The 18,490-nt window shown below is 35.4% G+C and overlaps 1 protein-coding gene across 2 annotated transcripts in view; it reads right to left on the minus strand.

The window, feature by feature from the left end:
- Window positions 1-18,490, minus strand: part of MNAT1 (MNAT1 component of CDK activating kinase) — a 200,343-nt gene that overhangs the window by 116,438 nt on the left and 65,415 nt on the right. For both annotated transcript variants that reach the window (XM_027570811.2, XM_027570812.2), the window contains 3 exons: window positions 13,550-13,653; window positions 6,455-6,595; window positions 1,016-1,141 (listed from right to left, as the gene is read on the minus strand). In XM_027570811.2, coding sequence (XP_027426612.1) covers window positions 1,016-1,141; window positions 6,455-6,595; window positions 13,550-13,653 — 371 coding nt within the window. The remainder of the gene's footprint in view (window positions 1-1,015; window positions 1,142-6,454; window positions 6,596-13,549; window positions 13,654-18,490) is intronic.

Below are 18,490 nucleotides of genomic sequence, written 5' to 3' on the forward strand. Positions count from 1 at the left end.
TCTCAGTCCTTTAGAAAGCCTGTGCTTCTAGACTGTGAACTTCATAAGAGCTTCTCAATTCATCCCACCTCCCCTTAGGCAGGGCAGAATGGTTAGAGTATGCTGAAGTTATGTTGTTTCCCTTCTCCCATACAGAAGGCTTGAACAGCTGGAATTGGGTATTTCCCTTCCCCCTACATCAGGTAGGTTCTCATAAACTCCAGTAGGTTAGACTCTGATGAAATAGTTTATCCTGAGGATAGGCCTTATTAAGAAGAACAAAATTATCTGGTATATTTCAAAATTGTTCCTTTTCCCTTTTCTCTGCTAAAAGCAAGAGGGGATTTTTCTCTAATATTCACTGAGAGAACGTGATAGAGATGCAAGAGGTAAAACTCACAAAAGTGCAGGGGCCCTCAATAACTGGTTCCCCCACAGAGTTCTGAACTCTCAGAGTTGTCCACACTGAGCCTCCAGCAATTTGTCAATTACAATCAGATTTACCTATACCAGCACTAGTTCCTGGCGAGATTGCTATTCTAGTTAAGTTGTGATTCCCTGTATTCTCTACCGATCTCTACAATTTTGAGGGCAGTGGTTTGCCTTATGACCTCTCTTCATTCATGGATCTAAGAAAAGTTGTTGGATTTTTCAGTATGCTCAGCTTTTTATTTGTTGTTAGAATGGGATGACAATATCCAAGCTGCTTACAAGCCAAAAAAGAAACCAGAAGCCTGCATTTTCTTTAAGAATGTTCTTCTACACTACAAGCTTAAAAATTTATGTAGAATAAGAAAAAAACATACAAACCCAATTTCACATACAACAAAATTGTGTTGTGTACTTTGAAAATTATTTATTACTTTTCACTTTCCCCTTTCACTGCATGTATTCATTTTTCTATAGGTCTAGCCTAGATCAGACACTGTTCTTAAAACATGTGAACCTTCCAATTTAACTGTAGAAATCAATATAAAGTTATAAAGTGCAATCCTTGAAATACATTCTTCAAACATGCCATTAAAATACAGCTTACCATTTTGATGCCTGTGGAGAATGTCACTGGTTTTATTGGTTTAGGTTTCTCAAGTTGCATTTCCAACTGGGTAGATCGATCTTTATGCTGAGCCAAAAGGAGAGCAACAGGGAGATCAGAACTCTCCTGTAAGAAAAGTAAAAGTGCAATATGAAAGTTAAAAAGGAAAAACTAATGAGCAACAAGTCTTTTATTTTAAATTATGCCTTTTCATAAGCATTTGATGTCAACCTAAATATTCACTTTATGGAGAACACTTCACAAAAAAATTTAACATTCCATAATAAGAAAAGGCTGTTTGAGATTCATAAATCAAAATAACCTGCAAAAAAAGTATTTTTATAAAATCCACATTAAAGACAATATAAATAGAGTCTTATTTCATCTAACAAAGCCAACCATATTTATTAAACTAAAAAAAATTAAAAGCTAATCACAAAAAGAGTAATACAAAGTACTATAACTTAGATCAGATGTTTATCTAAGACACATTCTTCTACCAGTGAATTCAGACCAGTCTGCAATTGTTTCCCATTAGATTTCACCTGAGGCCGTTTGGAAATGATCCTTGTTCTGTTTTGCACAATGGAACAATTGTTGAGTACAACCAAAAATATATTTATTCTCCTTTATGGACTTACTTTTAGAAATTAAGTCTAGATTTTCTTAATTAATGCAATGATAGTAAATATTTCTAATATCTTATACTGATACTAAACCAGGGCTACTATTTACACAAATCTGTACACATACATATTAATAACAAGAAAATTACTAATTCTTATACGTAGGCTTATTTATCCTGTTTAACATGAAGTTCTCTTATATGTTTAAAGTGCTGTGGAACTAAGGTCTAAACTAAATGTATCCAGACCTCTTCCTTTCTGAGTTTTCAGTTAAATAAGAACACAAAAACACATGCAGAAGGAAGCCAAGAAGGAAGGAGATCATATATACAAACACAGTACTTTATATGTGTAAACAAAAATGAAGGTTACAAACACATTTCTATCTCCTATACCAAGGCTACCTACAAAAACACACATATTCTTCAAATGGCCTACAGATTTTTAAAATAATAACTACCTAGAATTTAATCCTTAAAAAAACTATATTGTTAAACATTTCATAGTATGAAAGTAAAAATATAGCAGAATCTAATTTTCTTTCCAAATCAACAACTTAAGAATATTTTTAAGGCACAAATGTAGTTCAATTAACATACTTAAAGGAATTGTTTTAAGGCTACAGTACAGAAGAAATTCAAATAACAAGCAATTTATTTCAACAGAATTGTCCTAGAATAAATTTGTACCTAAAGATTTGGTAACAGAAGCGCTTTGCAAGAGCAATTTACAAAGATTAAATTTTTTTAAATGAAAGAACACAAGTTTTATTTATAAGATAGAGCCTTGGGACCTTTAGCAATAATAAAGGAGAATGAATGAAATATACTATGAGAATATACTTGAATACCTATCATATTCTACAATAAAGCATTAGTTCTGTATTAGTAACAGTATTACTGTGAATTTCTGCAGCTATTCTAGATTTCCATTAAGAATTTTATAAAAAAAAAAAAAAAAGGGGTTGCCTGGGTGGCTCAGTTGGTCGGGTGTCCAACTCCTGATTTCAGCCCTGGTCAGAATCTCAGGATCATGAGATTGAGCCCCACATCAGGCTCCGTGCTCAGTGAGGAGTCTGCTCGTCCCTTTACCTCTGCTTCCCCCCACCCCCACTCCCCACCCCTGCTCACTCACCTTCTCAAATATTTTTTTAAAAAAAGAACTTTAAATAAAATGTAAAAAAAAATTTATATAAAATGTAAAATTAATAGAGATTTTAAATGGGCTGTGGCCCAAAACAACTTTTGAAACCCATTACTATCTTTTCATATGTAAAAACTAACATAAGAAAAATAAATTTCTTTGGCATTCCTTCTCAACTTATACTCTAAGTGAATTCAAATGCTCTTCCATAGCTGGTATTTACTCTAATAAGTGAACGTCCTTGTGTAAAAGCAAGACAATGTGTTCACTTCAAAAAGGTTGCTAATCAATACTTCGGCCCGTTTTAATCCTGGTTTTGCTTTCACATAAAAGGACCTGAATATTAAAATGTCTTGGTACTACAGCTGAAATTCAATAAAAAAATAAACATTCTAGGAGTCTAAAACTAATTTTGACATTAAGCCATACAATTTACTTCAATCTGCTTTATTCCATTTTAGCATTCAAAACTCTGAAGCCTGAAAATCTTTGTGAATGTTAAATTAGAATGAAGCAGGAACTCTAACAACAACAACAAAAATCTACAGAGTAAAATAAACTATGGGGGGGCGCCTGGGTGGCTCAGATGGTTAAGCGTCTGCCTTCGGCTCAGGTCATGATCCCAGGGTCCTGGGATCGAGTCCCACATCGGGCTCCCTGCTCCTTGGGAGCCTGCTTCTCCCTCTGCTTCTCTCTCTCTCTCTCCCTCTCTCTCCCTCTGTCTCTCATGAATAAATAAATAAAATCTTTTAAAAAAAATAAATAAACTATGGGAACATACATGCTCTCAGGAATACATAAAATGCAAATTCAGCTTTGCAAGTTATTTAATTTTTCTTAGCTTTCCAGTCTATCTTGAAAGGTTCTCTAAACTACATTAATTGCCTGAAGGTATACTGTTTAATATTTAAAGAAATTTTAATAAGACTGCCTGTAATACTCATTAAAAGCTTTATAATGACCATTTTTTAAAGATTATTTTAACTGACTTTAAACAAGCCATCTGGCAAACAATATTTCTAATAAAAATCAGCTACTACATTTGACAACAATATTAGCCCTTAACAAAATTTAAGACATAACTGAAGAGAATTTTCAAATAGGAATATAAAAAGATTTAATAAGTCAGGACCTGTTTAAAAATCTTTTCCCAAACTGTTAAAAAAATTGAATTTACAGTTAGGATTAAATAAACGGACTTTTTAGGCAACATTATGGTAAATGCTAAGCCATAAACATTAAGACCATAACATTAAAATCCTGTCACATACAGTATAACGTAATGCTTTTTAAAGGTTAAAAAGTGACCATTAGCACAAAAACCAAACCCAAACACAGGAGAAAAAAATTCTAATAAGTAGTACTTGTTGCCTAAATTAGATCCAGAGAATAATTCTAAGATTTAAGCTTCTAGACATATTTACAAATGCCAATATTATCTATTTTATAGAATCTAATACATGAACAAACATAGAAAAAGAAATAGAATGTGTTTTTTTACTTATTAGGGATTCAGGAAGATAAAAAGAAATTTAATAAATACTTTCAATTAGTCAATAAGAACTAAAACATATGGTCACATTTTAACAAAAAAAATTTAATGATTATTAAAAAATTAAAGTAACAGAATTTTTAAAAATAAAATTAGGAAACCAGAAATTCAAAACGTACTGATATTCTAAAACAATCTATTGTAATTCATTGTTCTAATGAATACAGTAAATTGCTAAGGATTATTTAACCACCATGTTACATGATCTAAATGGTGAAGAAAGTATGTGCAGTAATGACTTGCAGGTGAAGAAAACAGGAAGTTGTGGGGGGGGCGGGTCTCACAAAAACCAATATTAACTCCAGATTATACACAATGTACAACATTGGCAGTTTCACATCTTGCTTCATGCCCCACTGAATTAAAGGGGAGCTTCATGCCAATAGCAGCTCAATGAGGCAGCAAAACTTATTACTTATTACTTTGATAATAATTTGTAATTGCTTTGCAAAGCTAGCTAACCTCAAAATTAAATCTAAAAACTATTTAGATGCAATATTTTTAAATGTTAAACTGTATTTTCATTTCATATCTAAGTACTATATTTTGAATTAATTCAATTAATTGAACAAAGGAGAAGGGTTACCAAGGAAAGTGTGTTCTTCTTTGTATAAAATGATGGGGGAAAGAACCTTTCAATAAAATAATTTTAACACTACACCAAAAACTAATGATGTAATGTATGGTGATTAACATAATAAAATAAAATTAAAAAACATAATTTTAACATCAGTATTTACTAATTCATTCTTTAAAGTTTTCAATTTTTCACAAGATAATGTCAACAAAAAATGTGAAACACATGTGTCATTTCAGCTGTTAAAAGCCACAACTGACACTTAATAGTTTCAAGAAAAATTAATGGAAATTGCTAAGGAAAATCCATATTCTTTTTATATGCTACTGTCTTCATTTTTAGAAACCAATTCATATTCCACTTATACAAAGTAGATAGGGTTTATGATAAGCATTTTCTATCTAAGCCTCATTAATGCCCTCTTACCTTTCCTTTACTATCTCGCCTACTTCTAATTTAATTATCTTGCTTTCTCTTTTTATTCCTAGGTAGCTAACTTTTGGCCAAAAGAACAGTAGAAAAATATATACATACACATTTACCCAATCATAGAGTAACAAACACCATATCAACTAGACCAAAGAATTAAAGTATGTGAACACCACATAGAAATTAATTAGAGGGGAGGGGGGTGGGGGGATGGGTTAGCCTGGTGATGGGTATTAAAGAGGGCACGTTCTGCGTGGAGCACTGGGTATTATGCACAAACAATGAATCATGGAACACTACATTAAAAACTAATGATGTAATGTATGGTGATTAACATAACAATAAAAAAATTTTTTAAAAAGACATGAAATAGAAAAAAAAACAATGAATCATGGAACACTACATCAAAAACTAATGATGTAATGTATGGTGACTAACATAACATAATAAAAAAAAGTTCAAAAAAAAAGAAATTAATTACGTGGACAGAAAAGGAAAGAGAAGAATGCAAATAGACTTTCTGGAGAGGACCATTTCTACTGTGATTTTATCAGTATGGCCCCAGCTTATAAGCATCAAATAATATATTGTCAAATCTATGAAACACTTCATAAACCTTAGTTATTATTACTGCTGTTATCTAACAATGGTGAATACTTGGGAAGCTAACTACTGGGAAACACAAATAACTCACAAAACACTGCCATTTCTTTGGAAATGGCATTTGCATTTTCTCATGCAAAAATATGAAACACAGTTCTCACAGAGTAACTAGAATCACTATAAATTTCACCATGAAGCCCAAACACTTGAAAATGAGCTAGTTATAAGAAAGCAAGTATTAATCAGGAGAAAACTGCTCTGAAAACAATGAGTTTTAGTAAGTTTAAAAACACATAAATAACCTATAAATAGTACACTGTCTCGCATCAGTTATATTGCTCTTTCATCTGAAAATAAAACAGATATTGACAAAATGTTTTTTTTAATGAAGGAACAGAAGTTGAATACACCAACATTGAATATACCAGTAGAAATGCCATTTAAATGCCATTATCCAGCATAATAAATAGGAAAGATAAACTCTGAATGCACTTAGCATTAATACATACCAGTTCATCTAAAAAAGCCTGCTTATTCTTCCTTTTTAGAATCTGCTGCCGTTGTTCTTCTTTTTGTATAAACAGTCTTCTTTGTTCATTTTCCTGTCTTTCTACCTCTAAAGCCTCTTCCAATTCCTCCTGTTCCCGAGTCTAAAACAGAAATATTTATATACAGCATGGAATAAATTTAGTAACCAAAAGCAATCCTAACCACACTCTAACACTTTCTTTTTTGGAAGCATGAAACACACTAGTCATGGTTTAATAGAGCAGCATTTCTACTCTGAGGGAACGAGAGTTCATTTAATTTCATGTGGACATGGTACTATCAAAGAGAATGACACCTACCATTACACAAACACCTAAACAAGTACACTGTGTCCATCTGCAGGAAATGTGATTAATAATGGATTTATTTATTTATAATTATGACAGAGAGTTTCAAGTCATTCAAAACCAAAAACCCAACAAAAACAACAAAGAGTCCATATACAGAGCTACTAACTGAAAGACTCCATTGAAAAGACTGGCTTATTTAATAGAAACAATTTCCAGAACATTCTAGATAATGAAAAGTTATCACTGTACTGAACTTTTTCCCAAGCTGAAATAAGTCTTCATAATGCTAGAGTTCCAAATAGCATTCATTTAAGGGAAGCTGTAAAAAACTGAAGTTATTTTTTAACATAAGCATATAAATTTGTGCACTGAAAAATTCAAAATTCAAAGCTAATATGTAAACTGAATGAACCATAGTTCTACTCATTCTCCTTTAATGGAATTCCTCAGATATAATTCCAGGCTCTGAAATTTATTACAATTCTAAGTCATACTTCAAAGCAATCGTATACCTAGTCTTTGCTCTTTCTTATGAATGAAAAATACAGTAAAATCTAAATGGTTTTATTTCAAAGCTTTTTTTTAATTTGACAGAACACTGAGAAATTATGGCACTTCAACCAAATACAGAATAGAGGAAGAGAGCATAATAGGTTTGAGCATCACGAATATAATATATGAATAACAAAGACCTCAGAGAAAAATATATATTTTACATAAATAATATTGAAAACCCTCTATTAGACTTTTTTTAATTCACACATTAGATAAACAAAGTTCTCAAACAAAAAGATGTTTCACCTACAATTCAAACTCACTACTAGACCCAAAATTAAGTTTAGCATCTGGTCTCCCAAAGCTGATCATACTCTTATATTCCTAACGTCCACGAAGTGCACACCTGCATCTCAGTCAACTCCATTTAAAAACATAAATTCATCCCTGTTTACTCCCTCTCTGCCCCCCACCCCCGTTCCCCTTAAATCAGTTGCTACATCCTATTAGCATCTCTCCCTATAATTTTACAAACTCTTCCTTCTCTATTGGCAATGTTGCTACTCTAACTCAGGCCCCCAGTAGAGAAGAGAATTCAAACTTGAGCTAGAAGAATTAGTAGGAATAAATGTAAAAAGTTAAGGGCTGAGATATGAAAGCTGGAAAAGTAAACTACTTGATTAGAGGCATATAAGCAGAAAAAGATGAGCCTTACAGTAAAATAGTGACATGTAACCAATTAAGTGTAACAAGTGTTAAAGAGGGTACAGTGAAAACAGAATTGATAGAGTGGTAAACTCTCCTTGCAGTGATAAAAGACACACAGAGAAAGAAAAGATTTCATATAGAGTGTTGTGGGTTAAACGTATCCCCCCAAAATATATGCTGAAAGTCTTAATTAACCCCTGGTACCTGTAAATGTGACCTTATTTGGAAACAGGGTCTTTGCAGATGTAATCAAGTTAAGATGGAGTCATACTAGAAATGTAGACACAGAGGAGGCGGCCATGTGAAGACAAAGGTACAGATCAGAATAACACTGAAGGTTGCTGACAACCACCAGACACTAGAAGAGACAAGGAATGATTCTTCCCTAGAGCACTTACAGAAAGCATGACCTTGATGACACCTTAATTTCAGAATTCTAGACTCTAGAACTGTAATAAATTCCTGTTATAAGTCACCCAGTTTTTAGTAATTTGTTACAGCAGCCCTAGGAAACCTAAGAGGTTGAGCTAAGACCTCAAACTGTAGGTATTTGCCTCCATTGGAGAGTAGAACAGCTATTCAGGCAGACAAAACAAAGATGCAAAGACATGAATAAAGCTGGAATGCGTGGTATGGCCAAATCATGAAGTATGGGAGTGGGGAAAAGTTCTAGATAAAACTGAAAAGGCAAGCAGAGGGCAGATCATGGAGGGTCCTCATACCACACTAAGGCAATGTGAGCCATACTAAGACAATCAGGAAGACATTAGGGAAATTTGAGGGATAACTTTAGAAAGACAACTAGAAGCAGTAAAATATACAGATCAATCGGGCCATCACTGAAGACAGGAAAACCAGATAAGAAATGATGAGAGCCCTAAATAAGGTAATAATAATAATAGAAATGGAGGGGGAACCAGATTTGAAAAATGATGAGCAGAGACTATCAACAGTATAGTCAGACAGACCAGATATGGCCTGAATACTTGGATAAAGAACATAATAGTAGAAACAAGTGGTAAAGATTTAAAAATTCAGCTTTGGAATGCTGAATTAAAAGTGTCTATAATACATCAAGAAATAAATATCTATTAACTACTTATAGATATATGTATATATTACATAGTATAATTCTAGGAGCTCAGGAGAAAAAACAATGTGCTACAGAAACATTTGAGAGTAATTAGTATAAAGGGGTAACTCATAAAGAGAAGCACTGAAAGGAACTATGTTTTAAGAGTCAGGAAGGAAAGCTCAGCCTCTTAAGAAGATGAAAGGGGAAGGTGAGAGCAACACGATGAGGAATGGAGTGGCCCCACAGAAATTAAAGAACAGGGTTTCAGTATCAAGGGAGGAGGTTACACCAAACACTGCCAACAGGCCAAATGAGATTCAGACCTAATAGTCTATCATTTTTAACAATAAGAAACTGGTAGCCTCAATTTTCTCACTGAAATAGAATATGTGAGTATCTTGGACATAGTAGGCCTCAATAAATACCGATTAGCTAGCTAGCTGACTGAATAAATGGAAAAACAGCCATCATTAAAAATCAAACACTGGGGACAATGAAGAAGGTATTGGACTGAGAGAAGGGAAGCAGGTTGAAAACTAAAGGTCTCTGTGTTCTTCCTAATACTACCTTACCCAATCAACCTCCCTTGCCTTCACCTCCCACTCCTAATCCATCAGTAGAACTTGCTATTTTTTTTAAGATTTTATTTATTTATTTGACACACAGAGAGCGACAGAGAGAGAGAGAGAGAGAGGGAGAGAGCACAAGCAGGGGGAGCGGCAGGCAGAGGGAGAAGCAGGCTTCCTGCATGAGCAGGGAGCCCGATGTGGGGCTCGATCCCAGGACTCTGGGATCATGGCCTGAGCTGAAGGCAGCGGTTTAACCAACTGAGCCACCCAGGCGCCCCTAGAACTTGCTATTTTATACTCAAACTATCTCTCCAATTCATCCCCACCTCTCCATTTCTTGTTTAAGTCACCTCTAAATTCACCAACATAACGGCAATAACTTCCCATTGGTTTCCCAAACTCCAAGCTTGATTCTCTCAAATTCAACCTCCACCAAACCACTACATTTATTCTAAAACAGACAATACCTTATTACCACTTGGTTTAAAACCCCTCAATGACAATCATCCACAGCCACGTTTTTAAAACATCACTCCCAAGGAATCTTGGAACTCCCTAATAAGATGCCTAAGGTACACTATAGAAGAGATTGAACAAATGGAAATTCAGCCTATCCCTCTTCCCATTATCACTTTAACAACAAAAGTATTCCAAGCAAGCTTTCATTTAAAGAAAAGGTTCACCTATTAAAACATAAAAACAACTGGGACACCTAGGTGACTCATTCAGTTAAGCGTCTAACTCTTGAGTTCAGTCATGATCTCAGACTTGCGGGATCAAGTCCCACGGTCAGGCTATGCACTGGGCGTGGAGCCTGCTTAGGATTCTCTCCCTCTGCCCCTCCTGCCACTTTCTCTCTCTCCCTCTAAACACACACACACACACAGCTGGTCTATTTAAGCCCAAATTACTTTTCATAATAAATTTCCTTATGTGACCTATGCCCTTTCTACTTCTTCAACTTCAACTCTCTCTCTCTATTGAACTTTGGCAATATAAAACTACTAAAACCTCTCAGAACTTCTTGCCTTTGCTTATGATTTCTTTCTGCCTGGAATGTCCTTGTTCAGTGTCCCTATTTCCACCCTTGTCCCATCTTCTTCACCTTAAACTCTACTTGTCCTTTAAAGCTCCCATTCAGGCATCATCTCACCTGGAATGCCTTTCCCAATATTATCAGAATGGATTAGGTATCCCTCCTCTACACTCCTATAATACCAAGCACACAGCACTTTCCACATGCTTATGACACTGTATTGAAATTACCTGGCTTCTTATTCATCTTTCTGTACAATATGCTTAGCACATGTTCAACAAATGTTATGAACTGATTTCTTTATTTTGCTAAACTGATAGCCATTCTACACAGCAATCTCTGCTTCTCATGAGAATCCAGAAAATTGAAAATAAAAATTAAGCTAATTTTATTTTATTTTTTTTAAAGATTTTATTTATTTATTTGACAGAGACAGAGATAGCGAGAGCAGGAACACAAGCAGGGGGAGTGGGAGAGGGAGAAGCAGGCCTCCCGCGGAGCAGGGAGCCCGATGTGGGACTCGATCCCAGGACCCTGAGATCATGACCTGAGCCGGAGGCAGACACTTAACGACTGAGCCACCCAGGCACCCAAAATTAAGCTAATTTTAAATAACAAGTGTTGGCCAGGATGTGGAGAAAAAGGAACTCTTGTGCACTACTGGTGGAAATGTAATTGGTATAGCCACTGTGGAAAACAATATGGAAGTTCGTCAAAAAATTAAAAACAGAAACACCATATGGTCCAGTAATTCCACCGATGGATATTTACCCAAATGAAACAATGATTCAAAAAGATATGTGCACCCCTATATTTATTGCAGCATTATTTAGAACAGCCAAGATATGGCAGGAACCCAAGTGTCCAATGACAACTGAATGGATAAAAAAGATGTAATGTACATACACACCCTGCCCCCCCACACACACAGGGCTATTACTCAGCCATAAAGACAGGATGAGATCTTGCCATTTGCAACAACACAGATGAACCTAGAGGGTATTATGCTAAATGAAATTAGTCAGAAGTCAAAGAAAGACAAATACCATATGATTTCACTTATATGTGAAATCTAAAAAGCAAAACAAATGAATAAACAAACAAAAAAAAGCAGAAACAGACCAATAAATACAGAGGACAAACTGGTGGTTGCCAGTGGGGAAAGGGGTGGGGGGAAGGCAAAATGGGTGAAGGGGAGAAGGAGATACAAGCTTCCAGTTATGGAATGAATAAACTAAGAGATAAAAGGTACAGCATAGAGAATATAGTCAGTGGTATTATGATAATGTTGTATGGTGACAGAAAAGAGCTACACTTGCGATGAGAATAGCATATTGTATATGCTTGTTGGATCACTATATTATACACCTGAAACTACTGTTAACAATGTAGTTACAACTGTAGTTCAATGAAATAATAAATAAGTAGAATACAATAGAATAAATATTTAAAGCTAATCTTCACTAAGACTCTACTTCAAGATTAGATCACATTCAGTTTCTCCATGCTCACACTAATTGATGATAGGTACCAGCTCCATGAAACAAATAAGATCTCCTTAGCAGACAACTTAGTAATAGTTTCTCTATGTCAGAAATGGGTTGCTTTAGATGAATAATCATGCAGAAGACTTTTTTTCTTTTCTTCTTTTATACAACTTTGATGTTTTTAGAACAGTGAGACTTCAACATTCACAGAGACATGAAAAGCAAGTTGCTGTCTTAGGTTAGTAAAAAGACATCAGCCATGTAAGTTAGTCCATACTTCACTGGCCACAAGAGAGCTGGGCTCTACTCAATGATACCACAGTTACTGGTAAAGGTCAACTAGCATCATCTTAAAAAATGTGGTCCTATGTCTGTATGTTTATGCAATACCAAATACCCAGGTCAGTATCACTAGTAGTTATAACATTGTGCACAGAATGATTAGTTAATAAAATGTTAATGAATTACTGACCAAATCACTTAGTTAAAACATAGCTAGGTATTAAACATTAATAGAATAAAAAGAATAAAAGCAGTTCAAATATTCCCATTGAAAGGATATTTTATTCAATAACCTATCATTATAAAGTTTTCAGATAATTAGAAATTTCTGCCTTAAAATAAATAACCAGCTTGAAATTAGATTATTCTTTTACAGCAACTGTATTTCCTAGCTTAAAATGCTGAATGAAAAAAAGTATTCACTTGAAAGGAACATCCTTCTATTAATGAGTTAAATGGGGCTAATGCAACAAGTTACCTAGGCATACCTATTTTGCATGTATTTTCTCATGTACCCAGAGAAGGCTACTGGGCAAAGAGAGTCATTTTTATGGCACATTGATGCTCTCAGAAATGAAACACCTTTCTAAGGAAGTCAGGCTGGGTATGAATGGAATGAGAATGTAGTGTCAATTCCTTGAGAGCTTTATGGCAAGAAAGAAGTACCTAAATGAAACAGTCCTAAGACTATAAGGAGAAAGTCCTTCTAAACACAAAATGAAAACACAAGCTATGTGATCCAGATATGACTAGTATCATTTTGACCAACAGTCACAAATTCCTGATAAGTACCTCAAAAATAAGTACTTCTGCTTTCCTCCAAAACTAGAATGGCAAGTATTAAGAAATAACAGCTAAATTGTATAAGTTAAGACAAATCTCTGCATGCAAACAATTCTTCCTTTACAGAATATATTTTAATAATGCTATCAAAGTTGTTATAGCTACAGTGTGCCTCCTATCCACGTGCCTATATACAGATACGGTATTTCTGCTCTGGATTTCAGCTAAATTCTTTGTAAATTTAATTCGTTTTAGAGGAAGATAGCTTTTCAGGGATCATACGGAAGCATTCATTTCTAATACAAAAGAAGAAAATACTTCGCAACCAACCAGCTTTAACTTATTTTTCTGAATGACATCTTTGTTTTCCTTTTGATACATCTCCATTTTCTTTTTGGTGTTATCCAAATCCACATTGTTGGTCAAGTTGAAAACTGCATCAGAAAGGAAATAATGACAGGAAATATAATTTTAATATAAATCTTGAGGAGACAATAAAAAAATTCAACACAGTGACTTAATTCATCAGGTTATTACTTACAGCTCCTTTTTATGTCCTTTTACCTACTGGCTATTTTAGAGGCTAATCCTAGTTCAGCAATTGTTTTCAAAGCCAATTATATGACTATCTGACTATCACACAGAATATCTAAATCTCTGAATCACCCCAGAAAACCTAAGATATATGTTTGCCATACTCAGATTTGATTTTTATAGGCCCTAGTCTAACTTTAAAAGCATATAAAAGATTACTTAAATTTTTTAAGTAAAAAGAGTAAGTCTGGGATCTACTACACAGGTCAGAATCAATCTTGAAAAGAATCTGTTGGGGCGCCTGGGTAGCTCAGTCGTTAAGCATCTGCCTTCGGCTCAGGTCATGATCCCAGGGTCCTGGGATTGAGTCCCGGATCGGACTCCCTGCTCAGCAGGAAGCCTGCTTCTCCCTCTCCCACTCCCCCTGATTGTGTTTCCTCTCTAGCTATATCTCTGTCTGTCAAATAAATAAATAAAATCTTAAAAAAAAAAAAAGAATCCGTGCTCCACAAACAGAAAAATTATCCAAAAGAATAAAAAATATTATATATCTGTATAATTTACAGCAAACAAAAACAAGTTCTTTTTTAAGATTTTATTTATTTGAGAGAGAGAAAGAGAGAGCACAAGCAAGGGGGAGGGACAGAGGTTCAAAGCAGACTCCCCACTGAGCAGGGAGCCTGACACAGGACTCAATCCCAGGACCCTGGGATCATGACCTGACCCGAAGGCAGACACTTAACCAACTGAGCCACCCAGGCGTCCCCACAAAAACAAGGTTTATTCACATTCCAATGGTCTCCAACATGGCTGGATACAAGCCTGAATTATTTCCATACAGTCTAGATTTAAAAGAGTATGAAATAGAGCATAGCTTAACTAGGAAGGTAAAGGGGGCGCCTGGGTGGCTCAGTTGGTTAAGCGACTGCCTTCGGCTCAGGTCATGATCCTGGAGTCCCGGGATCGAGTCCCGCATCAGGCTCCCTGCTCGGCAGGGAGTCTGCTTCTCCCTCTGACCCTCCCCCCTCTCATGCTCTCTCTCTCTCTCTCTCTCTCATTCTCTCTCTCAAATAAATAAATAAAATCTTTAAAAAAAAAAAAAAAACTAGGAAGGTAAAGGATAAACTGGCATCCAGACTGAAGACTGAAATAATTTCATAAGAGAAGCCACTGAGGTATGTTCAAAAAAGTGATAAATTTTCAATGAGTTAGAATATATTATAATTTTTAATTTTTAATAATTTTTTAATTTTTATATAATTCCAACTCAAAATAATGCCTTACTCCTTTCTAAGTTTACATACATAAATCAGTCACTATGGTACTCTGAATACCAACCAAAAGCACCTCTTTTGGTATATACAAATTCATATTATAAAGTACCAACCCACCATCGTACCCCTTACAGCATTTGCACCAGCCTGTCTAGAGAAAAATCCATATCATTAAGATTCTCCTATTCCACAATTCAATTCAGACCTCGCTTGGCTTCTTCTGTAATCTTTCTCCATCCATTATTAGCCATTCTATCCCTTCTCCAATTACTTATCCTTACCTCCTGCTTGTCCTATAAACAGGTTTGATCTACCCTAAATAAACTATGCTAAGCCATGTTTTTACAGATTCCTTCCCCATCTCACTCCTTCCTTTAACAAACATCTCAAATAGTTCCTATATTTTTTCTTTTACTTTCTTTTTTTTCTTATTTGAGTATAGTTGCCACACACTGTTACATTAGTTTCAGGTGTACAACACAGTGAGTCAACAACTATAGGTTATGCTATGCTCACCACAAGTGTAGTTAACATCTGTTACATACAACCCTATTACACACTATTGATTATATTCCCTATGCTGTACCTTATATCCCTGTGACTTATTCATTCCATAACTCAAAGCCTGTATCCCCTACTCCCCTTCACCCATGTCGTGCATCCCCTCACCCCCTCCCCACTGGCAATATCAGTTTGTTCTCTATAGTAATAGGTCTGACTCTACTTTGTTTGTTTTATTCATTTGTTTTTTAGATTTCACATATAAGTGAAATCATATGATATGTCTCCTAAGGCAAGGGAAACAAAAGCCAAAATATACATTGGGACTATATCAAAATAAAAGGCTTTTTGCACAGTGAAGAAAACCATCAACAAAACAAAAAGGCAATCTGCTGAATGAGAGAAGATATTTGCAAATGATATATCTGATAAGGGGTTAATATATATAATTTATAAAGAACTGATACAACTCAACACCAAAAACACAAATAATCCAATTAAAAAGCAGAGGACTTGATTAAACGCTTTTCCAAAGAAGACATACAAATGGCCAACAGATACATGAAGATGCTCAAAATCACTAATCATCAGGAAAATGCAAATCAAAACCACAATGAGATATCATCTTACACTTGTAAAAATGGCTAAAATCAAAAAAGAAAGAGATAACAAGTGCTGGCAAAGATGCAGAGAAAAAGGAACCCTCATCCACTGTTGGTGGGAATGTAAATTAATATAGTAACTGTGGAAGACAATATGAAGGTTCTTCAAAAAAGTAAAGGTGGAAATATCATATGATCCAGTAATTCCACTACTGGGTATTTACCAAAGAAAACAAAAACACTAATTCAAAACATATATGCACCCCTATGTTTACTGCAGCATCATTTACAATAGCCAAGGTACAGAAGCAACTCACATGCCCATCAATAAAGGAATGAATAGAGAAGATGTGGTGTATACACACACACACACACACACACACACAATGGAATATGAGACATAAAAAAAGATGAGATCTTGGCATTTGCAACAACATGGATGGACCTGGAAGGTATTACACTAAGTAAAATAAGCCAGAGAGAAAAAGTCAAATAGTTCCTAGACTTTTGGATTATAGAGGCTTATAAGAAGTGAAAAGTAATATTGGGAGCCCAACATAGGGTTACCTGTTTTGTTGAGTAAGGCATCAAACATACTCTAAAGACCAATCTGATCCATTATTTCATTTTTATCTCCTCAAAAGGCCAAAGGATTTCAGAACATCAACTTATCATAATCACTGTTAAAAACCCAGGCTCACCTACATATGTAGAAAAAACAAAAGCAATCATCAATTCTATTATATGCAATTTTAAAACTCTAAGAGAAATGAGAGAAACCGAGAAACAATAGTCCTCTAGCTACTTCTCCAGCTTTTTTACCACAAAGTAGAAAAGAAAATAGTAATGGTGGTAAACCAGGCAATCTGGCTAATACGGAATGTAAGGCATTCCCCATAAATCCCACTCTGGCCCCAACACAAAACAAAGGAGGAGGCTCAAAACTAGCAACTGCCCTTAGAAAGTCAACTGTGATCCATTTGTTAATGGAGTGTGATTCTGGGGCGCCTGGGTGGCTCAGTCATTGAGCATCTGCCTTCGGCTCAGGTCATGGTCCCAGGGTCCTGGGATCGAGCCCTGCATAGGGTTCCCTGCTCCGCGGGAGGCCTGCTTCTCCCTCTCCCACTCCGCCTGCTTGTGTTCCCTCTCTCGCTGTGTCTCCGTCAAATAAATAAATAAAATCTTTAAAAAAAGAAAATGGAGTGTGATTCTGCTATCTTTGCCAATCACTCACAATATCCTTATATTTAACAGGTCATCTATTGAGCCACCAAACCCAATAATCTTTACAACCTCTACCATCCTCAGTATCTATACCCACTTAACAATATTGATAACTTATTTTTCCTTAGGCACTTTCTTCTCTTGACTAATTTAATACACACTCCTGATCTGTCTCCTACTACTCCAACTACTCCTTCCTGTTTCCATCTCTGGCTCTTCTTAGTCTCTAAGTAATCTGTATGATTCTGGCTTTTGCCCTCTTTCCTTCCCTCTCTATTCTTTAAGCAATTTCATCACTTCCCATAGTTTCAACCAAATAAATGCCAGGAAAAGCTGACACTATCTCAAAGTGCATTTCAGAAAGCCAAACACATAATTATCTCCAAATCTGTTCCTCCTTGTAAAACCTTTATCTGTTACGATTCTCATGCTAAGACACCAAGATTTAACACCTGATTCATCTGACCCACTCTACAAGCAGCAGTAACCAAATTCTACAGATTGTACCACCAAAATCTCTTTAAAGCTGCCCTTATTCTCAAAGTGCCCTGACAATATACCATGCCAGATCGTATTTCTCCCCAAATCATTTATAATAATCTCTGATTTAACTTCCTATCTCCAGAATCTTTGCATCTGACCCTACACTCTAACCCAATCCATAATATACAATGCTATCACACTAATATTTCTGAAGCACACCCCTAATGACCTTGCACCTCTACCATCCTATAGTCCTCTCATCCTGCCTTTCGTCTTTTTACTAGAAAAAAACCAAACACTTTTAGAATTCAGAACCCTTCACAATCTGGCTATAACTATTCTTCTCTCTCCTTAATAAAGACCTCTCTTGAAAGTAGACAGGCTGCATTTCCCAACTGTCCCCTACATTTCCTGTTCCAGTTCCTTTGATCACACCATTCTGCCTAGAATGCCTGATCCCCATTCTTACTACTGAAATTATACCCAATCTTTAAATGTCTACCCAAAAACTACCTTTTCTATGAAGTTCTCCCTGACTTCCCTAACTAGAAAGAATTTCCTTCTCTTATGTTGAAAACATTATTTAGGGGCGCCTGGGTGGCTCAGTCGTTAGGTGTCTGCCTTTGGCTCAGGTCATGATCCCAGAGTTCTGG

Source organism: Zalophus californianus, chromosome 6 (assembly GCF_009762305.2).
Source record: "Zalophus californianus isolate mZalCal1 chromosome 6, mZalCal1.pri.v2, whole genome shotgun sequence".
In the NCBI taxonomy this organism is placed as follows: Eukaryota; Metazoa; Chordata; class Mammalia; order Carnivora; family Otariidae; genus Zalophus; species Zalophus californianus.